At 38.8% G+C, this 25,027-nt stretch overlaps 2 protein-coding genes across 2 annotated transcripts in view; both read left to right on the top strand.

Annotated features, from left to right (window-relative positions):
- Positions 1 to 1,962: 1,962 nt before the first annotated feature.
- Positions 1,963 to 2,649, top strand: LOC139742489 (uncharacterized). The gene has a single exon (XM_071653026.1). It carries the CDS (start codon positions 1,963 to 1,965, stop codon positions 2,647 to 2,649), a length of 687 nt encoding a protein of 228 aa, XP_071509127.1.
- A 4,752-nt stretch (positions 2,650 to 7,401) lies between these two features.
- Positions 7,402 to 25,027, top strand: part of LOC139742509 (uncharacterized) — a 39,964-nt gene continuing 22,338 nt past the window's right edge. The window contains exon 1 of the mRNA XM_071653045.1: positions 7,402 to 7,510. Coding sequence (XP_071509146.1) covers positions 7,402 to 7,510 — 109 coding nt within the window. The remainder of the gene's footprint in view (positions 7,511 to 25,027) is intronic.

The raw sequence follows: 25,027 nt of genomic DNA, 5'->3' as shown, positions 1-25,027 counted from the left end.
TGTTTGATAAACTATCAAATTGCATTCCGAATGATGTATGGCACATTAATATTCAAAATTCATCTTTTTCTTGCAACCACGGTACACGTATCCATGTGCAGTCAACATAATAAACTTAAAACTCAAATCATACAATTTGATGTGTAAATTGTTCACACAGGCATTGTAATATTTTGGTTACAATGAATACAATCTTTATATTCATATCACTATCTTCAATATTCTAAACTCTGCAATCTGTAAATGTATACATTAAATCGCATAAACATAGTGTAACGTGACGTTGATATCGAATTCACAGATTTTTTTTTCAATCTAGATTACATAGATATTATAAGAATGTAAAGTTTTTTTGAGAGAGAGTTCATTTAAAGTAAACAAAGTCTGATGAAGGTGAAATCTTTACACATACTCACAATATGATTAGTGCCATATATATATATATATATATATATATATACATATATATATATATATATATATATATATATATGCATATACATATAACGAGTTTGATCTAAAAAATGAGTCAACTGTCAACCGCATTCTTGCTAAGTTGAGATATCTGCGATTAAAGCTGCTAAAAACAAAGACAGAAAGAGAATGAGAAGACAATGCAGTGTACAATGAATTAATTTTATGTTCAGTAGCATTCAGAAGACATAGACCTTCTTTTTGTTGAGATCTGTGTTATTGCTCAAGAATATTCCATATTTTGTCTATTTGCGTGATTTTGACATTTGCAACATTTTTTTTTCTGAATAACTTCCGCGTTTGGGAGCGAGAAATTCAAAATACTGTAGTGACAAAATCAAACGAGCTTCTCTGCTCATGGAAATTTATGAAATGTACACATTTTCACCTAAATCAAAGTAAGCCTTGAGCAACGTCTAGGCAGCTAAGAACGCCTATGGTTTCAGAAACACGGTCCATCTCGCAAGTACCTTTTGAGAGAAAAAAAAAGAAGAAAAAAAAAGGTTGACTCATTCTGTGTCCCTAGCGTGGGGTCAAACACATGCTTGAAAGAAAACTGTAAAGTGTAGGGTGCTAGCATTTCATTGCTTTGTCTGTTCTTACTTCTTCAAAATTAAATAAAGACGTGCTTGATGTCTACATATATAAACATTGTACGTGGCTTGAATGAATTCATCGAGATTTAGGTACCGTGGTAGCTAAACTTTAACCGCTGTGATATTTGTATAGCAAAAAATGCTGCTGTGATATTTATGAACATTTGTTTGAAAATGTCGTCTTGTGGTGGTTTGAGATTATACGTTCACTGGAAATATTGTTGAATTACAACTTGTCAGGGATGCTCACTGGAACCAGCAAAGGAACGCTGCAGATATTAGATTTTAATGGGTAACTGGTCCACGGCGGTAATGTCACGCGGGTTCATCTGGTCGTCGGCCAATTAGAGACGCGCTTGCAAAACGGGTTAAGAAAGCGTTTGTAAGTCGGCGGCTGCTGAACCAATCACACAGTTCGATCTATCGTCTTGCCGAGAGGTGACGCCGTAACTGAACTGAATCGGAAAGTCTATTCGGGAGATTTCACAACGTTGTGTTGTTGTTTCCCGGGCCCTGTATCCTTTTCAGTAGGCCTGACAGAGTCAACAAAAAGCAACGTGCTACACCAGAAGTAACGGCGAGTTTGTTTCTCAAAGACGTGCTCACGGAACTTAATGTGTGTGTAGCTTTTGAAGATGATTCCTGACTGACCCACTTATTCAGTCTCAATATAAGTCCATGAACGAATGGTTTCATCTGTAGTTTACACTCGTAATCACGCTAGGTATAGAAACAGACCCCCTGGCATATTTTTTTCCCAAACTCTTCTCTGCAGTGGACTGCAGATATCATTGATCGGACAAGCTTGACTCTTTTGTGACACATTTCCCCTGAGTCGAGAAGCCAGCAGAAACATTTTCATCAGCGGACGTGAAGTGAGAATTAGCTGGCCATGCAACCTGCTGGTGTAGCATCAGCTTTTTCCATCGCGTCGCTTACAGCGAGTCTCTCTCACCACCATCCCCAGCCCTACCCGCATCCGGCAGCCGTCACCACCTCTGCCATGATGTGCGCAGCGGGCTATCCACCAGCGGCGCTGCCGTTGCCGTACGCCAACGCCACATCGTGCTCATCCGCCACTTACGGGGGATCCCTTGCCTTGCCATCGGCCGGCACGACTTGTGCGGGACGCAGCGGAGTCGACGTATCCGAGATGTCGATGGTAGCGGCCGCCGGAACCCAGTGTGCAATGAGCAACGCAGCGGGGAGCGCTGGCGGGGGATCAATTCAGTTTGCCGCTTCACATCACCATCCTGAATCGTACTCGCGACAGGGCATTGGGGACAGCGCGGAAGTGAGCCGAAATCTCTCACTTATACCCAACTCTCGGCACGGTCTGATGGGAGTAGCAGACCTTAATATACCTCGATGGAGCGCCTACAACGTTGGCCTGGAGCCGGGAACAAACAGTGCAATTTCTTCCAGGATCTCAAACGGACATGGGCTGGACGCAATCCCCACGAGTCTGGGTAGCGGAGGCGGCGGAGTAGGAGGTGGCGGAGCGGGAGGAGGGAGCAGTCGAGATTACGCAGAAGCGCTCAACTCGCCACCGGCAAGTTATAGCCCAACAGGTATGTAGGTGAAACACAGACATTCATTTCACGGAATTAATGGCACATAATGATTGTGGCAGAAATGTGACCACTACAATTCAAAAGTTGTTATGACCTCTTTATCTGCAGCACCCTTAAATTCGCTGATATTCTGTTGTGTTTAAAGTCGAACTGCAGTCATGAATGAAATACTGTGTACAGTGAGGTGTCCTGAAACTTGTTCATAGAGATTCTTTTTTTTTTCTTGTTTGCATGTGTGTTTCCATCAAACTCATAAACGGCATAAAAGGCAATACATCCTCTCATAAATATATGCAACACAAACAGTAGTTTCCCTGAATAGTGTTGCACTCACTGAAATAGAAGAAGAAGTAAAAACCGATGACAGCGATATACTATTAGTCACTGTTGTCTTGGCTTTCGCACAAAACTCTTTCCATCAGTCACATTTCTTCCATAAGCAAGGCTGAATTTTCTTCCCGTTAACATCTGAAATATTCACTCTCAATTTTTTTTTCAGTGTATCACACACATAGTGCTTTGTAAAACGTCAACCATAATCGCTAAAATCCTGTCGATATAGTATAACCGTGTATCTACGATATCGTCTGCAAAACGGCGCGACGCCCAGACAGTCAGTTGTTATGGGCGACTTGTCGGGAGGGGAAAAATGAATCCTCTGACTAACAACCAAGACGTTGTGTAAATCATGTTTGCATAATATTCTCTTTAGTGAGATGACCTCATGCTATGAGTGTGTGAGCTTTTTCTTGATGTCCTCTGCGTATATCAGTCCTCACATGTTCCAGTTTTGTATGGCAAACAAAACAAAGAAATCTCCAGCGGACTTTCTGAGCAAAATGTCGCCGTCATTTTTCTTTTCTTCTCCAAAATAACTTCCTGGTCTAAACAAAAAAAAAACAAAAGAACAAAAAAAAAAAACCAACAACGTAGACGTTATAGATGGCGCAATTACTTTCATCGCTTAAACCATGTGATTTCAGAAGACCGTATTCATGGTATATCACAGTGATAGTTATGATTCTTTCTACAGTATACGGGAAGTAATGTAGCCAAGTGTAGGCAGGCGATTCCTCAGTTGCGCAATGCCTATATCTCCACCTCCTACTCGATACATCTATATAGTGTTTGTAAAGTTCGATAGCTGAGAGAATTTGGTAGCAATACTCACGTGGCATCTTCGTCATCCTTCTTAATTTGGTTTGAAAAATGTTGAAGACAAATCTCGAAGAGACAGCGGAGTGATCTCAAGAAGCTCTTGTACAGACGATGGCTGCCTCCACAATGCCTTCTCGTGCATTGCACTCCGACCTGACCACGTGACGCAGTTTCTCATACAGCGTCTTATATCATTGTGTCTTTGTATGCTCGCATCACACACGGCATGGTTGCAGATTTAGTGTTCCATGGGGATCGTTAAACACGAAGACTTTTCTCCAGACACATTATGGTGAATTCAAGCAGAGAGAAAATGGAAAAACGTAAAGGGGAAAAATGAATGTATGCCTCGATGTGACGCAATAAGCGGAATGCATCTAAGGCAACAGGGGGTAAAACGTATAAACAGTATAAGAACCTTATCACGACACGAGTAACCATGTCACTGACCTTTAAACTTACAGGAATCATCCCTTTCACAGTCAGAATTTCTTCAATTGGAATCAGTGCACAGTTTACCTCATCTCATTCATATTAAGAATTATTAAGTAAAAAGTAGGTAAATCCCGACAGCATAAGTCAGGTAGGCCTACGTAATCTAGACTGTTACATTATTTGAAACTTAGTCGCTCTGTGCTCATCACAGTCTCATAACTTCAATGATACATCTTCAGCGAATGCAAGATTACAACATAAAAAGCATTTATACCTAGCTATACATACACACACACGTGATATAGATAGATAACCACTCAAATTGCTCCAAATTGTCATATCTCAGCTAAAATGACTTACGCCTTTTTATGTCCCCTCTTCCGATGCTTCCTAGCATATTCAGTTGAGCGATGATGATCTAGTTTGCTTAAGACCAACTGTTTTGTAAATATTGCGGTTTAATGGTCCAAAACAGCTGCTGACACAGAAATGTCGTCATGCAGTTTAGCTTTCACAAACAGGACACCGTCACGTGCTGTTTGTCTTTCGAGGTATATATAGAACTTGATAGAGAATATAGCATTCTGTTGTCAAATGTCTACAGATTACTGTAATTTACTTTGAGAAGAGTTATCTTATCCTTTTAGGTTTCTAAGACAATAGATAGTACTGAGAATGACAGTAGTTTACTACGTGCCTAAATATTAGAGAAAGTACTGATTAGAAGCGTTGTAATTCAAATTTATATCACCAATTTAAAATTGAAACGAACGATATACAGGCAAGCAGTGCTCGATTCAAATGTACAAATGATCTGTCAAGGTCATCTATAAATAACCGCCTCAGTGATATCTTAAACATCGTTGATGGAGATGAGAAGTTCAGGAACACCGTAAAATGTTCAGAAAAGGCTTCCCTCTTCGTAATGACCCCTGCTGAAGAACACCATGGATATTCTGATAGCTCTGCTTCAAAGGTCAAGGTGTAAGGTCTCGTTCAAAGCCCTCAGCTCAGGAAATACCGTGTAATGAATCTCGACCAATTCACCATCATGGCTAAGGTAGCATTCTTTTTCGTAAATTGTTTTTTTCGCAGTCATATAAAGATATACTTACAAAATAAAAACGCCTGAATAATCATTTTCTGTCACTATTGCTACTCATAATGTGACTCGTCCATTGTGTTTGTTTGTTTGTTTGCTTGTTTGTTTTTTCGGTTTTTTTTTCTTTGACAAGACGATACGAACAGTTGTATAATTTCATATGAAATCCATTTGGTTTGACGGAAGTCGATTACATTCGGTTCCTTCATGAACTGATAAATGAGCACGAAATATGAAATGATTATCATCTCGGTATAGCATAAGTAAAGTTTTGTTGGGAAATCAAACAATTAACTCATCCAATCGAAAAACAACAACAACAAACAAACAAACAAAAACAAAACAAGCAAAACAAAGCAGTCTGCAGAAGATAATATGCAACATTATAGACGGTCGATGATGCATTTAGTGCTATCGTTATCATAATCAGGATGCATTTTTTTCCTTTATCAAATATCCATATTAATTGTGATACATTATATGCATATTTTGTGTTTCTGTGTTGCATAATCATAGGTCGCAATCTACTTCAAGGCAGAACATGAATTAAAGAATCATCAAATCAAAAGTTTACTCTCGAATAGCGTCTGTTCGTACGACATGTCTCTTAACCATCAGATTATTAAACCACAGTCACAAAATCATATTTTTCAGTATTTTTTTATAACTTTTGTAATGGACTTGGGTTTTGCTAGGATGTTAATCTTGGAAGGAGTATAACAGGAATTCCCATGCCTTGCCGAGTACAGAAGTGGGAAGAAGTAAACAATGACAGATTCATCCAATGCAAGTATGTTCACTGTAATGTTCTATGTAAATTTTATGTTGTAAGTTCAATTTATTGAGCAGCCCACATCTCTATACCAGCTTGTATTTCACGTGGATCTCTTTTCCAATAATACAATTATTTTGAAAAAATAGTTTCATATATGTATATATTTATAGATTGTTGTAGTACATTGTTCGTTTGTTTTCCTTGAAATTGTATCTCGAAAACAAAAAATGTGATATTGGAAATGAAGTTTGATTTGAATTGAATTGAATGCTTGTAATAACATGACTATGTTGTGCCTTATAGAGAAAGCTCAAGCTGTGGAGATAGAATAATGGTCACAGTTCAAAAATGTAAGAAACAAAATACAACATTTTTCAGCTACTGGTTCTTTTTTAGGTTGCGTCCTAATGTTTTCTTTGAATGTATTGACTTATTGAAAACACTTCTAAAATAATGTACAAATCTCCGACATAGTAGACAGCGAAAAATGGCAGAGCCAGATTTTTCGTTTCTTCTTGATTGCCCGTAGGCTGGAAAAGGCGGGAATTCACAACTCACTGTAGGATGTGTGAATTATACAGCCAGTCAGTGACAAAGAGAAGTAGGAGGAAGGGGGGGGGGGGGGTGGGCAGTAGAGTGACTTAGTCTACTGTTTTAACGTCATATCTGAATCCTTCCTTTTTTTCTCTCTCTCTCTTCTTTGTGTATACCCATTATGGTAGCATGAAGGAGATCAGTAAAACTATAGAGCATTTTTTAATTTTTTTTTTCAAAAACTAAAAGCAGTGATTACTGATTTGAGAAAAAGAAAGAAATAGGAAGTCCAGTAAATTCCTCTCTCATGCAAAGTAACGTTTGTCATGATGCTGAATTAACATCATTTTAAAAACATATCATTTGTTGCTATTTTTGCTATGGATTCTATCATGTATACACACTGATGACTAAATTCGTGAAATCAGTAAACTTTGTGGTGCAGAAAATAAAGGGAGAAAATATGAGCGATGGTAAGAAAAAAAAAGAAAATGAAGGAGAACGAAAAAGAAGGCAGATAGTGATATATCGTAAGGGAAGTAAAACAGATACACTAGTATTTGAAAGAACAAAACGTCAGATAGATAATATAGAAAGATAGATAGATATGGGTAGATAGGTAGATAGAGAGAGAGTGAAAGAGAGAGAAGAACGAAAGGAAAGAAAGAAAAAAAAGAAAGAAAGAAAGAAAGAAGGGGAGAGAGAGAGAGAGAGGGGGGGGGGTAGTATTGTATCGAGGAGACATGAGACAGTATGGCCGTGTCAGCCGAGCTCATCCTGGCGTTTTCCGCACGGGTGTGGGACAAGGGGACAGCGGGAAGAATTCTGCCCGGGTTTTGGCCGTATTCTCTCCACTCGAAGTGTGCCCTGAAAGGCGATATCGCCTTGCAATAAATCAATTCCATTTGCAGGGCACAAATATACATTTACAACATACAATCGTTTCATCTCCCCCCATCCCCCCCCCCTCCTTTTTTTCCTCAGAAGTGCCTCGTATCATTGCTTCTCTCTAATCATACAGATTTGTTAACTTTAGCTAATAGTGTTTGCGGTGGGAAATCGAGCATACACTGTAAATTTGTACTCCAACAGCAATTTATCGTTGTTTACACCTGTGGCATGCATGTCCTATGCCTGGGTTAAACCAAACACATTGTGAATGCGTAACCAACAACAAAAATACAGTACCCTGGCGGGGAAAAAGTGTATTTGATCGTAGTAAAGTGGTCTGTGAAATGAATCGAAACTTATTTGAGTTTGTCTAGGATTTTGACAATTTGCTTATTATTGGAAGTTTGTATGTGTCCCGATGAGAATTATCGTGCTTTTTTCTCATTTTTCGGTATACTTTTTTTTCCTGGATCGCTTCTTACTGGCTCGGATCGAGACAAGTATTGCATTCATGTCATCGAGGCAGGCCAGACAGAGTTGATATTGAGAACATTACGTTCAAGTTGCTCTGTCCATGTTAGCCTGCAGGATCCGGACGTATGAGTCATGCGCCGAGTATTCCGAGCCAATCATACGAAATGAACTCTAATATCTTGCTTGTTCTGGCCAATCATCCGTGGTCTTTGTTTTTGTTTTTGTTTTGTTTTTGAGGACCAGGAAGAATGATACAAGTCGGCCCACTTTACAGAGAAGAGTAAACTTGTTTTTATAATCGCTCATCAAAACGGAAATTTACCAAAATCAGAAAAACATTTCACTAGAGTGAGGAGAACCTCGATTTTCTCTTTTTTAAAATTAGTTTTCAGCAAAAGAAAAAAAAACGGAGGCAACTTGTGTTCTTCCAAGTTGTGGCAACAGGTTGGAATGCGTCTATAGAATGTGACAGTTCTCGCGCACTTTCTCGCGTTCCTGAGGCATTGGTAAAACGGATCGCCCTCGTAGCTCGTTCGTTATTTTTTGAAAGCGCCGCGCCCAAATTTGCCAAAGAAGATGGATCTGTTTGAAGTGTTCGAGGTCAATGATGTCCGTATTAGGCCAAGAAGCGACGAAATCGAGTTTTAAACCTCGCGGAGAAAACGAATGCGTTCTGACATGTCGTTCAAAGAGAAAGAAGAAGAAATCGCCCGCCCTGCGTAAATTGAGGGGAGGGATGAATCTTCATCGAACGAGAATTCGCGATTTTTCTTACCCTTTATCAACTGAAGTGAACTTTATTGTTTCTCGCCATACCAAGAACACGAGCCTCGCTCTGCATCAAATTTAAGTCATAGAACTTGTCGAAATGTGTCGATGTCTGTCTTGTCGTCGGTGACATGTTGGTGGTAAAGACAGACGACTGCCGCCGATTAGTGGCACTATGTGGCAATTCAGACGTTTTATTCCACATCAATGGGCTCCGCGGGAAAACCATCAAACAAAGCTAAACGCGAGAACCGAATCTCTTCAAACTCCATCATGAGGGTGTTCGTCTGAAAAACACACAGTCGTTGATGTCATTTCTCCACCACCGACAGAATTGGCCCGACGCAATAAACCGCAATTTCTGCGCTCATTCTGCTTTGTTTTGTGTGTTTCCTTTTTTATTTTCGAGGCTTTGTGATTTGTGGCGCTCTCTTGCGCTGCTGACGAGAAGTGGCACGCTGAATCACGAGTGGTGGAGGGCTGCTCGCTTCGGCAGAGCGTCGACGCGGCGAGAATTCTTCGCCGTCGGTTTAGGACACAACACACGGGTGACTGGAGGGCATTTTGTGCCTTGGCCTGAGCCAAAATTTCTGTGAGGCTCTTGAGTCATGCGCTTCAGCGATCAACACTTGTAATTCCTCAAACGGAAGTAAAGAAATCTCTGTTGTTGTTTTTTTTTGTTCTGTTGCCGTTGTTGTTTGCAAATGATTATTTTTCATATAAAAAGTTTTCTCGAAGGAGCAACACTTCAATGAATAAACTAAGCATAAAAAGTTGATCTCAACCACGAGCTATACAAGGGAAGCATAATTGCTTCGTCGGTGAAAAAGAAAAATTAGTAGATCTTTGTTTCAATCTCGCACAGTATAATATAAAATGACCCTTAATCAATTCACAGCACACAAATGTTATCCACTGCGTGTAAAGAAAAATTCGCTCTTATCAGTAGACCTTGAGGTCCACTCGGTCGGCACGCCTTTAAACTATCGTCTTTCTTTGACGCGTGCTACTGTGACGAGCGTTATTTGCACACTTGCAAATTATGCGAAGTAGAAATGAAATATGCTCTTTGTTTATTAGTGACTTTTTTTTCTGCCTCCCCGTTTGCTTTTGGCACGGTTGATACGTTTCCGTCAACAGACGTGTACGAGATGGCTTTCATGTTAAGCCTGCGTGCGTTGAAATGGATAAAGCCTGCATGTCTTTGCTAAATACCAGTTTTAATTGATATATTTTATAAGGATTTGAAGATATGTACTCTTAGAAGAAACATTTATGGAATGCGTAAAGGCGTATACTGCCACGCATTTTACAAACGTAACATCGACATCATGTGAATGTCAACAATACTTTACATCTATACAACTATCTACGTTGAACGCTTAGGCAGAATATAATGATACAATATAGCGTTGTAATATCGTTGTATTCTTCTTCTTTTATATTTCTGGATTTTATTGATCAGAACGAAAACATTGTTCTTTTTCATAAATCATATGACATATACATTTTTGACATCACGAAACAAACATTTTAATAGCATTCAATGATAGTAAACTTACCAGGCGTCTGATCCTTTTTTTGACTATACTCTTTTGTATTCTTCTTGATAGCAGACAGGCTTCAGCTGTCTGGTTAGAGAATAGAAGGGGGAGGGGGAGGGGGAGGGTAGAGGGTGCAAGACTGCATGACTGGTGGTCATCACACAGCCGAACAAGAACGCATGATCATATGTCTTCCTCGTCCAACATACCTTTTTTTATATCCAGAGTCCCTCTCCTCGTGTTCTCTTTGCTATATCGTCTCACGTCCATCCGTTCTTCCTTAGCCTTTCTTTGTTTCAATGTGGCTATATAGCGCCCTTACACTCATCGAGACTACGCGTTAAGTGGACGCATGATGATTATCGTAGGCTATTACACTGCGCCAACATAAAAAAGAGAACAATAATTGATCTTATTAACTTGTTCCATTGAAGCCATTATTGGGAGCCTAAGCCAGAGCTATTAAAAGGAGCGTAATCGCATGTTGGGGACTCGAGTCTCGCAAAACGACGGTGCAGGGGGGAGAAGTTGTATACAATGGTTCACTAAGTGTAAGCAGGAAACACAAATGCAGTCCTAAAAGGAACGAAAAAACGTGTTTTTCTCTCTCTTCTCACCCTCTCTCTCATTTGTCGTCTCTAACGGAGTATGAGTTTCATGAATATTTTGGTCATAAAATAATCCGCTTATTGTTATAGAGCGTATCAACTATAATCGCTTTTGATGTTTATGTGCGCCCTGCTTGAATGTGGTGAGTGGCATGATCTTATTTATAGGGTACCAAAAGAGAGGTTAACGGCTTCCAGGGATAAGGCACTATAGTTACAGGTTTCTGGAATACGACATGAAATATGTAATGCAAACATTCATGCATCTTCAATTTGTGACGAGAATTCGTCTCTCCTTTCCTTCGCAGTGATTAGTAAACCGGGGCTAAAAATTGATATCTGCCACGGGGTGGTCTCTTTCGCTCTTGGTTTTCCCCCTCTCTCAGAAAAAAGCTTCAACGTTTGTCAACACTTCTCAAAGATCTTGGTTCCCTCATTAGTACATGGCTATCCTAAATGCCATTCTTTAAACCACCGTAATTTTTCCGAATGAAATCATACTTGTGTAAAGGGGAAACATATTGTGGTTGTCGATGTGTATCAACTGAGTGCGTGTGTGAGCCATGTTTGTGCTCTCTTGTGTGTGCTTGTGTGTAATCGTTAGAGTTGGTCTGTGAGGTTAACCATGCAGTTCATAATGGCAGGATAGATTCTTTAACGAATCATGCTTCAGTTTCATCGTAACTTACACAAAGAATTAAACAAAGGCTTTGGAAGTTTGAACATAATCATTAATACACTGACAGGGGCCTTGGCAGCTAACCCATATACCTAGTTATCATAGTTTACCTATAGTTATCAGTCTAGAGACCACTGAAAACTGACACAATAGGAATCACACAGTCGCAGTACATATCTTCATGGTGATTTATATTTACGGCGAACTCACATCTTCAATCATATTCTATATCAAATGCAAATTTACATTTATTTATTCGTTTTCAATGCCTCGATCGAACGAAATATGCTTCCCATAATACTGAAATATCTATTGTGTGTATCTTTGTTTGATTGTTCCATTGTAGAATCATTTGAGTCGAATCTGGAACGCATGGTTGTTGTTTGTTTTTTCAACAAAAGGTTAATAATCGTTCTATGTCTATAACAAGCGACTTATTCGTTGAAATATAACGTATAGCATGTGACTGACTAATTTCTGTATCAAAGAAAAAAAATCTTATAAAGCAATGTGAATCAATATTACACGAATATGAAGACTTGCTAAGATCTCTTTTTTTACAAAATCTGAAGACATGCGCACCAGTTTTTCCATTTGTTAAATTCAATTGAGATTTATTTCCATTCCATTCGTTCACAAAAACGTAAAAAACACAAAGTGTACATAATATTATGTATAATCATTATTTTATAATTTTCCAGGAAATACATCATAAACTATCATGAAGTATAATGAACTATACATACACAATTTCTTTAGATAAACAAGATAACAATGTAGGCCTACACTTGAAAGATTGACAAAAAAGTTAGTGGCCCACTTAAAAGCAGAGCTTGTAAGACGTGGGTCACTTGAGACATAATTTGTATTAAATATCATCCAGAATTAATTCATATATTACCAAAAAAGAATCATAATAATCCAAACCTATTTTCAAATACCAAAAAGTACAAATTACAATAAATTAATTAGGTAATTAATGTGTGTTGATTATTTACTAATTGAGACACATTTGGTAGTATAGCTGTTTGATAATCACACGCGAGGTACAAGCGAGAGGATACATTAAAAATGACACGCAAGTCCTATACCTCTGACCATGGAGCTCCATGCTCTGACTCATTCCAAAGGTTTGAATTATTTTTCATCGTATTTAAAGTACTGTGTACATGTTTCACCGCTTCCAGCCTCTCATCTCGTCTCTCCCATAGATGTCCCTGTCCTCCCCCCCCCCCCCCCATCCCCCGCTCTCTCCCTCTTCTCCCGCTCCTCGTCGTCGCGATTCACTTGTTGAGATTCGAGAGATCAGCAGAGATTTGTATACGGGGAGCTTTGTAGATCCCGACCCGGCTCGCTCTGCTCTTGCGCACACTCCACAAACTGTGACAATGCTTTGGACGTTGGCGTGGGTCCACAGCTGCGCAAGGCGTGTCGAGTCATTTTATGAAAAGGGATGTTTTCGTTTCATTTCATGTTCATTTTCATCGCAAATGAAACATTTTGGTGTACTCTCCATTCGTAACTTTCCGATCGTCTTTTACAAGTTTCTTTATAGAGACGATTGCTCAGAAAATGACTTAAATTTTAAATTCTAAAATTCATAATAGATTACAAGCTCTCGACGTCTGGTTTCCAGCTAATCCAACATGTGTTCAGTTCTAAAACATTTCAAGGGTTATATTATATTCTTCTGCTCAACCCTTGTAGAGGGGATGTTAAAAGTACAGACTACACGTGTGATTTCTTCTGTTTTCTCAGAAATTTTGATTTATCGAACAATACAAATCACAGAGTATAATCATGGATTTTACTAAAATGTTAATTTCACCGTATTACCACCATTGTTGCAGGACAATCACAAAAGTTATGATGGCTAATGATACTAGTAATGTCGTATTTTCATGATCTAATCGTGTTTTTTTTTCAATGGTTTTCCTGGTTAAAAAGAGGAAGGATTTGTATCCATAAATAGAATTACAATAAGACAATTGCACACACAATTGCACACACAACACCCAACATCCAATTTAAATATGTAAAAGTCACGTGTTCTAGTCCATTTGATAACATGTCGATGATAATGTATGAAATATCGAGCTTATCTACTGTTTAATGAACGAAATCGGCAAAGTCATGTCATTTTAGTTATGCTCTCTTAGTGCCTTCCGATGGGGTATAAGCAAAGAGGTTCCAACGGAAGATAATAGCACGTGATATCTCCCACATTGTGCTACCGCGATTTGTACGTTAATCCATTATTATATCTTGCTCACGCGACTGGATGAATCACGAGCGGGTTTTACTGTTCGTGTCGTACAGGTGTACGATGAAAGCGTGCTCATCGGCGTGCACAATCACGATATTTTAACCGAAACGCACGTACATCGATTTAAGACACACAAACACGATGTTCCTCGCATTTACCGCGTCAAGGATGCTCAGATAGAACAAAAAACAGAGCAAAAAATAAGACATTACTCAGCCAACGTGTTTACATTATAAGGGTTTGAGGAAATCAGCTTTCTTTTCTTTTCTTTCAGGTGTGACTGTCTGTCTTTTTCATTTTCGATATTATCTCCGAGTGTTTGTGCATCAAAATTGTCTACCGACAGTTCGTTTCCTCTGTTACAAGACTCTGCCAAAAAATAAAGTACTGAGGAACAAGACACGGTCTGCCATAATTGCCAGCTGCACGAAACAGTTTGTTACCACGCAAACTCTAGCTTGCGAAGTACCCTAAATATATCATTTTAAAGCGGGATTTTCTGTGGTCTCATTCCGGATACCAATATAAAATTACCAGGACAATAGCGGTCAAGAATGGCAATCAAGCTATTGTCTTCAATATTAAGTAAGCAGAGTCGGAGAAGTTACATCTATATCACACTTCTGGCTGCAAGGCAGAAGGAGAATTTTCCGAATATTCCCAGAGGTGATCTGCCACATTGAGATACATACTGACACTGAATTCAAGAGTTTTCAAAAATAACGAAAGCTGGGTATAGCATTTTTCTTTCATTATCATCAGTGTCAATCATCGTTATAAGGCTTATGAAATTTCACAACAAGCAATATCATGATTATAGGAGTACATTCTAAACATTCAGCCGTTGTTGTTCATCCATTGTTGTGTGGTAATACATCAAGCCGAGTGAATTTTTATCTATTTTCGTAAACGTCTCCAGGAAACAGCTTAATAGCCGCGCACATACAGGTGCCAAGCCGACCTCATGAAATTCATATATTCCAACATAAAGCCACTCATTTCAGTTATTTCTTTATGACGTTCACGAGATGATTATACCTTCCATGCAGATTTCCTTCATTGGAATAATTCAAGATCGTGGCAATCTGTAAGTATTCTCCTCTAACAGGAAGGAAGTGTCTCACGATGTTTTGTCTCAAAGACACTATAGTCCTCGAAAGATTGTTCTTAGTAGGCCTACACGTTTGCATAAGGCAGGATAAGACAAGGCCAAATTACATACCAAACGAAACAACACCGCGCACATGAATGATAGCCAGTCAAAACAATAACATTAGTTATCTCTTGGAACCACGTGACCGATACGTTTGCTTCATTTCACCAATCAAAATATTTGGAGCACCTGTTTGCGCAATTACATATACATATTGTACAGATGTACATTCACTTATAGCTATTGTTGCGCTGTGTCATGAAATCTGTATGTATACCGTGAACATTCTGTACTAATACAAAAATGCGGGTTCTTACTTTACAAAGATCTCTAGTTCTGTTTACAAAAGTGTAATGACATTGACTTGAAACATAAATCTGTATCAATGATCGCATGATTTTCTGGTATATTTCTGTGTCCCTGGCTCGTAAAATGAAAGAATGAGGAGGCACTCGACGTTATATCTGGACCATTAGATTGAAAGCTGAAGAGTCTCTGTGATTGATATCACAGTTCACCTGAAGAGTTTAGGAAGGTTTCTCTGTATTTAGCTGGCTTGATCAACCTGTACTGAGCTATCTATTCTCTCGCTCACAGAGAAGTATCGGCACGCTTGGAAGCTCTGAATCTGTATAAGAGAGACTATTTGCCGCTCTACTTTCTTCTGCAGTCCCCATCAACCATCTCAGTAGCAGACGACGTAACCAGAGCATGCAATGCTGTGGTACTGCACAATGGGTGGGGTCCATCGAGGACAGAACCTCGCCCGTACGACGAGATCAGGCGGGAATGCTATAGGTCGTTGCGCTGCTTGATGATTCGAACGAAATGACCCACTCAACGTCCAGTGCGCACGCGCGCGTCATAGTTACGTCTTGTTTTACGGTAAGTCTTACTCAGTTTCATCAAACGAAACTACAGGTATATCTGGGCTCGTTGATACATCGGTCCAATAGTGCCAACGAGCCTCCAGGCCATAAGCCCTTCAATTATTTCCTGCATAATTGCCTCAGATTCAACGCTTACTCGTAGCGCATTTTCTGCATTTTGTGCTCGCGCGCGATGTGGCGTTCTTGGCCTACGAAATGATACTATTATTACACACGGACTCACAGGCAGGAGGGATTTGTAGTTAGAGCACGAAGTTGATAGCAAGATAGGTAGACCGATTTTTGCTGAGAGAAATGTAGAAAAGGAAAGGAAATAAAAATGCCGGTAAAGTGCTCGATGAAAAGTAATGCTAAAACAGGTTATCTATCTATCTATCTATCTATCTATCTATCTATCTATCTATCTATCTATCTATCTATCACTTATTGTAAACGAAATAGAAAAAAGAAAGATTAAGAAAAAAGAGTTAGCTTTTTTAATAATACAGGTAGTCTGGGTTAAATTAACGAATGAGTTTAGAGCTAATTCACTCATTATGATTTCATTATATTACAAATATTATCATATTACCATTTAGTCCACCCCTAAGTAAGATAGTTCTACAACGGACATTTCTGCAGTCAGATTCACTCGTCCATACCGGAAAAAAAAATGGTTGCTGATCAAACTTTTTGTTCCAACTTATCAATTCTCCTGTCTTCGAATATCCACACATATTTGACGAAGCCACATGTAAATTTGTGTGAATCTATAGGAATTTCGAAATATCAGTCAATATGCAAAGATATATCTTCCTCGTCTTTATTTCGACACTTTCTCTTCATCAATTCCGAAAACACAACTTATCACAGCGGGTTACGCAAACTGAAAAGGTTGTAGCCGAGCTATTATCCTGCGGACTCTATAACCAACTTAGCCGGAACAATGTCAGAAATTCTATGCGCAAATGTGATCTTTTTTTTTGAGTCAGAACGGGATATGAAATGTGTGTGGTCCGTCCACACTCGAGTGGCTCGATAAGAGTGAACTAGATGAAAGAATGATACAGCTTTTTATCTTCGTTAATGTGTCCCTCCATATCTCATCTCAGGTTCAAATGATCTCCTACATCTTTCTAAACAACACAGCTACAGCTTGAGTGTATCAATTCCCTATGTAAGGACACGTCTGACTTACCTCCTGTTTTCTTTTGTTTTTCCTTTGGTTTGCTCCCCTCAAATTCAGTTTTATTAATCACTGATTTCAATTTATCTTTGTATTTACCTGTTCCAATAATCGGTCTTTCGGAGATAGGAACTCTCCTTCTCAACCTCATCTTCTTGACTTTCCTTCTCAATGACGGCAATTCATTCCTTCTTTTGCAAACACTCGTTCCATAAGGTGAAAAATTCCTTTAATTTCCCTTTTAAAGGAGCTTTTGTAACTCCAGGAAACAACATACAGATTTCCTTTCCTATAAAATGTGTTATCATTATATTACAGCCGTAAAGTGCCAAGAGTTGTGTGAGGTTTTTGTATTTGTATTATCCATATTTTGTGTCGTGATTTGCTTTTCGTGGAAGTAATGGATTCTTGTAAGACAGCTTCAAGACCTCTACGCAGGACTATAGACAATGAGGATGAAGGGACTTGCTTATAATATAATTATAAGCGCACAACCGCCGCACCCAGGGCACTCGAACCACCGACCTCGGGTTGACAGTCCGTTTCGCCATTCACTGAGCCATACCATCATCCCAGGCTTCAGGTACAAAATATCTTTCGGAAACGAAGACCGATAAATCGGACTAAGTAGACAGAATATTTGCTCACATAATCGCACCATTGAAGAAGATTTCAGCATTTTTGCTGTTTCACCTATCTACTGGAGGACGTGTCAGCTTATAATCACCTTCTTTTTTTCCGTTCTTGACAAACCCTCACTTCGGAATAATGGCAGTCTATTTCTATCTGTTTTTATACAGCAATATCTTATAAACAGCACTGGTTGCCTATAGTAATAGATAGCTTTTTTTTTTTTCATTCGACTACATTTTGTAAATTTCGAGGATGAAACATCGATAGAAATCGGCACTTTCAGATGGAAGAAATGATGATAGTTTCACGATTTGAGGTTGTTTCTATTAAAAAAAAAGAAAATCTTACTTGATTTCAGTAGGGACACGTCACGTCATGTAGAGTTCTTAAACTAGGCTTCATGACAACTTTTCTTTATTTTGTTCGTTTGTTTGTTGTCGGTTTTTTTTAGCAAACTCAGAAACATATGCGCCTTTAACCTTTAGCTGTGGGTTCGACGTCGATCTTTGTGGGATAAGAGGCTTGTAGCGGATCATTGAAGACGAAGATTTATTTCATCTTTTTTTTCAACGGAAATAAACTGCTTTGACGAAGTATGTCGCGTTCGTCTGTATCAAGGATCGAGTGGCAGCATCAATACATGTTCCTCTCCAGTACAGCTGGATTCATGCGGATTTATAATAGCAGACGTGATTTTTTTTTTTTGTCTGGTGTCATATTGCATATTATTTTGAATAATTATCCACCCCGAAGTCTCGGGCATTACTACTCGATATGAGCGCGATCCTGAATGATAACGACCCAAGCTTTAACCGCATCGTATAGACATGAGCATGGCTACCCATCCTCGCTGTTTTATCCTCTATCTCCAATCAAATTACCCATTACCAAGAGATCATTTGCTCAATCTAGCCAATTGTATGATTCCAATTTTATCGAAGGATAGCTTCAAATTAGACTTTCGTTGAAAAATCTTCATTTCCTCCCTTGTCAGAATTTGTGAAAGGAGGTACGACAACTTCTTTTTTAGTTCTAATTAACATTTTAATGAAATCAAAATTCAAATTTCATTAGAATAATCGTTGGCGATACATAGATATCTCTTGAGCTGAGTTGACAAGCAACTTTCTCTTTTGGAGAGCATGCGAACACCTAATAACATAAAGTTTTTTGTTTGTTTTTTTAGTTTGAAAAAAAAAGTATGCAAAACATGCGAACTTCGTAGTGTAAAGTTTGTGTGTGTGTTTTTTTAAAGAAAAGTTTCAACTTCAAAGTGCTTGCAATGTGAATAAGCAGTGATCAGTGTGAACAGGAGAATGCGTAGTTACTATATGAATACGAGTTAAACGAATGTTCTGGCTTTAAAAAAAACAACACACACACACACACACACACACACACACACGCTTGAGGTGAAATCATTGAAAGACAGTGGTATCAGATCGGGTACAACTAATTTACCAAAATAATTATCCATACGACTGCTATACATCGAAATGCCCATAAACATTTGGTAAGCTGTTTTCAAGACGCAAAACAGACAGACAGACAAACAAACAATAAATCTATTGTTCCTCGTACCAGTTAGCATTACATCGTGTCTTTATGTATGGGTAAATCGAATGCCATTCAGCGATTGGACAATCATCATCACGTGATGGTGGTTTTTTTAACGTTCTCCTTTGTAAACGTTTGACAACTCAAATGATACCACTTTATCTAACGGTGATATTTTCAGCGCAGTGGGTGGAGTGAATTTTAATGTTCTTTGCAAAGCCAACAAATTGAAGGACCGATTATTCGCAACAAAAAGGGTGATTTCGGGAAGCAGCTTGTAATAAAATCAGGTACGCACATTTGTGTACGCACCACGGGCATTGTACTGCCCTGATGTACAAGTTGTTGATGATGCGAAATGGATTCCACTGAAGGATTCAAGCTGAAGGTACGCGTTCAAATGTTCTTTGCCCAACATATGTAATTTTGCTGTCGGGACCACACAGAATGTTCTAACTTCAGGGTGCTTCGCGCTATTTCAGGAAGGTTACGAGTCCCTAACGAAACCCCTCGGCATTTTTTAACCGTCTTAATTAGCATTTCAAAGCCTTTTGATGAAACTTTTTGTATGTGCCCTCCTACCATGTACGTAATGATGCTTGAAGATCCTCGTCCAACATATCAATGCACGCTAAAACTTCCAGTCACCCCCCCCCCTCACCAAGAAAAAGAAGAAAAGACAAAGTTATACTTTCGAAGGGTTGTCACCATCCGATGGTTGGCAAAGAGCTACTAGTATATAAATCATTATACCTTACATTTTCTGTACAATGACGATGCAGTGACAGAAAACAGAAAGAACTTAATAAAAACAAAGTGTCTGTTGATAAAAATGATAATGATGATGATGATAATGATAATAATAGTAATAACAATAATGATAATAATAATAATAATATTGATAACAATGATAATGGTAATAATGATAATAATAGTAATAACAATAATAATAATAATATTAATAACAATAATAACAATGATAGAAATAATAGTAATAATATTATCATAATCGTTGTTAACTATTATTATCATTATTATTATTATTATCATTATTATCATTATAATTATTATTATTATTATTACCACCATTATTATTATTATCATTATTATTATTATCATTATTACCATTATTACCATTATAATCATTTTGATTGTAATTACTTCAATCATGATAATGATAATAAGAACAATAATCTATCGTTCCTTATTAAGCGCTTATACTGCAAACTGATCTGTTATCTGGTCTGCTATTTCAAGAAAAATAGAATAAACATACGCAGTACGTCTTAAACTACGACAGGAACATTTTGGCTTTGAGTTTGTGTGTGTGTGCGTGTGTGTGTGTGTGTGTGTGTGTTTTTGAAAATGTCTTCTTTTTTTGTTAATTGTTGTAGAGTGTTCCAGGTGACGGATCCGGCAGCATAATGAGAATAAGCGCTCGGCTGCCTTAGTGTTTGTGCTTGGGATTTGAAGTAAATTTTTGTCATTTTGTGAATTGATATGATATGATATCTGGAGACTGCAGTAGTGTTTAGTAGTGAGACAGCTACTTGAGCAGCAGTGTTTATCGCGCACTTGTAAACCAAAGGAGCTTGTTTGTAATCACTTCGCCCTTTGATGGGAAGTCTGTGTATGAAAGGAGCACTGGGTGATCTTTTCTTCACACCAAGTACCAGGCGAGTCATTCGAGTTTGGTCTTTCTGGAGTCTTGTCACATCGTTGGCATTCATGTTCGTCCGTAGAGAATTTCTAATATCGATAACATGGAGAGAGAAAAAAAATGTTCACAGGAAATCAAATTTCCTCTCATTCAATCGCTTGAAGTATTCTTATTTTTTTTTATGCTTCATTTTAATCCCACCAAGGGAAAAGGCTTGCACGCCACTTGAAGATGGCGTCGCTGCCTTATTTGATCGGTGAATCCTCCTTATGTAAAACACTTCTATTTTCACAGTTGCTCAATGAGAACCAACATTGGATGTGTCAAGCTTGAAGATTCTTGAGTTTTGTGATTACATTTTCTTGATTCTTTTCCCCACGCAATAAACTTTCTCAGATTCTCACTGAGTCGTACAAGATGTAGGCCAAAAAGGGATGGTGGAAAGAATTGGGGTTGAGAGGTGAAAAAAGAAGACGGATATGGGAGTTCGTTGGGTTTGTCAGATTGTGGGGACCATAGGATGAATCAGAGGGCTGGAGTCAGTGATTCTTGGCCTCTTATAGAGACGTCATTGTCGAGTTTGAATCATCGATGTCCCTCTTATTACCCTCTTTGTGACGATGATGGCCGACATTATTATTTGTCAGGATGGAACGCCAAGTCACATCGATGCAGACAAGAAAAGTTACCCTCCCCTTCTCTCCCCCCCCCCCTAAAAAAAGGTTGTGAAGAACAAGGAACCAATGAAAGTAGAATCAGTGAACCCTAAAATGTCGGAGTCCAGTATTAACTTGCTCTTCGAAAGAACAAAATGGACAGACCCTAACGAACGAGCGCGCTTTGAGAAATCGCGCGACATGCAGCCTTCGTTCACTTCGTCGTTTGGGGACCAGCGAGCATTCGTCATCCGGGCGTGGAGACACTAACAGTAGATTCTTTTAGGCCGCCAGTCTCCCGAGCGGGAGACGGCGGCGTATCGCTCGCCGAACCTGCCTCAAGGCATCTTGTTGTTTCGGTAATATCCCCGCGATTGGTCAATCCTACTCAGAGTACAATTATTAAATAATATCTGAATGCCTGCAAGGAAAGTGGGAGAGAGGAAGAAAATATCCCCACACGTCTATGTTATCATCGGGTATTTTCTCTTTTTGTCACCAGCAATTGCTGAAAATTTCTGGTGTTATTATTCTAATTCCATAGCGGCTGTGTGCGGTAGATCGAAGTTCCCCGCAGCCGAGGCGCAGCACCACAAAAAGTTGCCTGGCTGGTCGCGGATAGCTAGTGAGTTAACCCGCCAATGTGCGCCACTATCCTCGCAGACAATCACATTCGATTATTCTTCCTAATTTTCGCCCGTGACGTTGTGGTGGGCCTTAAGATTTAATTTCATTTGTCGAGCGATTTTTTTTTTTAATTAAGAGAGTAAAGTAAAGTCTCTCTCTCCTTCTCTCCTTGTCATCGATTCTGATAATTTTTATAGAGATCACATCACCATCAAATACCCAGCAAATATGTTTTTCAGTGTTGTAGTTGTCTCAATATAGGGATTAAACAAATTAATAACGCAATGTGGGTACTCTTATTAAAATGTAATGAGTCACATTGGTTCTGACATATCATACAAAATCAATTGATTACCTGCATTATATTCAGACAGGCATGTCTGATAATAAATTCCATGTCATAAATGCCGTTCTTAATATTGCTGAGACAACAAAAAAAAATCCATAATCTGAGGTAGAACAAATTTTCTGTGCTGGATACGAAGTCTTGATGTGAAGTCCAGAGAGTGATTAACATCCTATCCTCCTCTTCTATCTCTACGCAATTCCGAAGTTGTTTTATTAGGAAACTTACAACTCTGTACATGCATTAACTCATATTATGTGCTTCAGTAACATTTTAGGATTTAATGATTAAAGTGCACCGTAACAGTGCTCCTGTGGAAAATTAACCATGATACTTTTATTCTTCCTGTCACTTCGCTGCAGAGGGACATTATGTCTACTGTTGTGTCTGTTTTAATTTATGAAGATGCTGGGCAGAGGGAACTATCTTTGACAGGATTATTGTGAAAGAGTTAGTTTTATTGACAAAGGGACTTCAGTAGATCAGCTTAGTAGAATCGTCGACTTGGGTCTTTACATTTACCATAATGAGCCTAACATGTGGGATGATATAGGCCTTGAAATCTTAACGTATTTCGGTATCAATCACCAATCAACACTAAATGTTCTCGTCAGCTATGGTGATTTTGAGACGAGCTCGTCGATTCAAACAGCGACATTATTGATACTGGGTGAATGGACACTCTGTCGTTGAACTGCCAACAACTTATAATGTTGTAATTTATCTATCTTATGAGAAGTTTGTGCCATTATCTTTTTATGGTTACCTCGGAAGCGTTAGTTGCTTTAATGCTAACTATATACCACAACCATACGATCGCCATATTAAAAGTTTACGCTTTCAAAACAATTCTCTCAAGATTCGGTCGTATATGGAAATTCATCTTCATTTTTCCTTAGAAGCAATTCTGATGCAGGGTTATCATGTAATCCACAAGATCGCTGTTGGCAGTGACGTCAACGGATTGCATTCGATCAACTCCTCTGTAAGCAAAGTGGAATAGACCACGGCACCACGCACAGAGATGAGAGGATATGTAACTTGGTGGCAGGAGGCCCTACTTCTTGTTTGTGGAAATGCACAAAAATAATGCAATAATAATAAATAGCATAATGCTTTCTTACCGAATGATTAGTTGCATGAAACAGCGGGAAGGAAGCAATAGCATTTCTATGAAAATATTATGGCAGTATTGATTCTATTGAATATCATGTAATAGACAACCTTCTAGGATAAAGGTGATGACTATGATGATGATGATGATGATGATGATGATGAACATTATCATCAAGAATAGACAGTAATGATAATAGCGAAGATTATAATGATACGTGCCGCAATACTTGTATTACATAGATAAGAATAATGATCATAATCAAAATCATAATCATAATCTAATAAGAAAATCGATGTCCTCCTTAACCAGACCATATAACCTCTGCAGGATTATTCGTATTGGATCTATCTCTTTAGCGATAGTTGTAATTAGTGTACAGAACATAAATTTAAAGTACAACTTTAGGTCTAAGAACTTTTAACCTTCTATAAAATCCTGATGAACGAACTGGTGGAAGTTAGTGTTGATGAGCGACGCATGTTGAAGATCAAACGCACGATAGGCACGAGTGGAACTGCGGGAAAAGGCTAGCTTTTGGGATCCTTTTATTCTTCTCTGGTTTGGTGATTTTGAACACATATCGGTATTTTCTCTAGATTGATCTATGATGAGACATTATGTACCCTGCCACAGAGTGAAACCTTCGTTGTTTGCTTCTACGGAATTGAAAATGCGTGGGTGTATTTATGTGCGTTAAATGTCGTGTGCATCTACAGGTTAGTATCATCTCTTTTTCTCGGATTTTCCCTTTTTGAATAAAATATTTTAGTTTGAACACACCTTTTAAAGAACAGAGTATTTGTCCCTTTAACCCACGACCTTCACCTGTTTTTCTTTCTTGCAAGAGTACTCGTGACCCCGACGATAACTCGACGCTTGCTCCAGAAACAAACCGAAAACAACTGAGACAACTCAGTCAAACAAACTAATATTATATGCCTTGCCGCGTTTACTGTTTCTCGTGTCCAAATGACTGGCTACAAAATCTGTGGCCCGCAGAAGCACTTAATGCTTTGGTGTAGAGAAGGAAGAAGGGGGGAACAAATGGTCCCCCGACGACATCAATCGTCTGTGAACGAGGGAGTGCGAGACTGGAGGTTAAGGTGAACCAGAGAGCAAGGAGAAGAAAAACCAAAGCCGCGACTTTGCTAGCATGTGGGGTTTTGTTGGCGGGGAAGCTTGCCGATCGATTCAGCAGAGAAATGCTGTTCCGTTGTTTGCTTTCTCTCTTTCATGACAAGTCACAAGAATTAGAAAAGTCATTTTACATGATCCTTCACCGTGCATGTCTTTCCAGAGGTTCCATTCTTATCAGTCTTGGTCTTACCACAAAATTCCTTCCGAT

The sequence above is a fragment of the Diadema antillarum genome, unplaced genomic scaffold (assembly GCF_040938485.1).
Source record: "Diadema antillarum isolate AM-2024a unplaced genomic scaffold, OU_Dant_1.0 seq00001003_RagTag, whole genome shotgun sequence".
Classification (NCBI taxonomy): domain Eukaryota; kingdom Metazoa; phylum Echinodermata; class Echinoidea; order Diadematoida; family Diadematidae; genus Diadema; species Diadema antillarum.
Note: the sequence above shows the minus strand (reverse complement) of the source record. Positions and strands in the feature narration are given on the sequence as shown.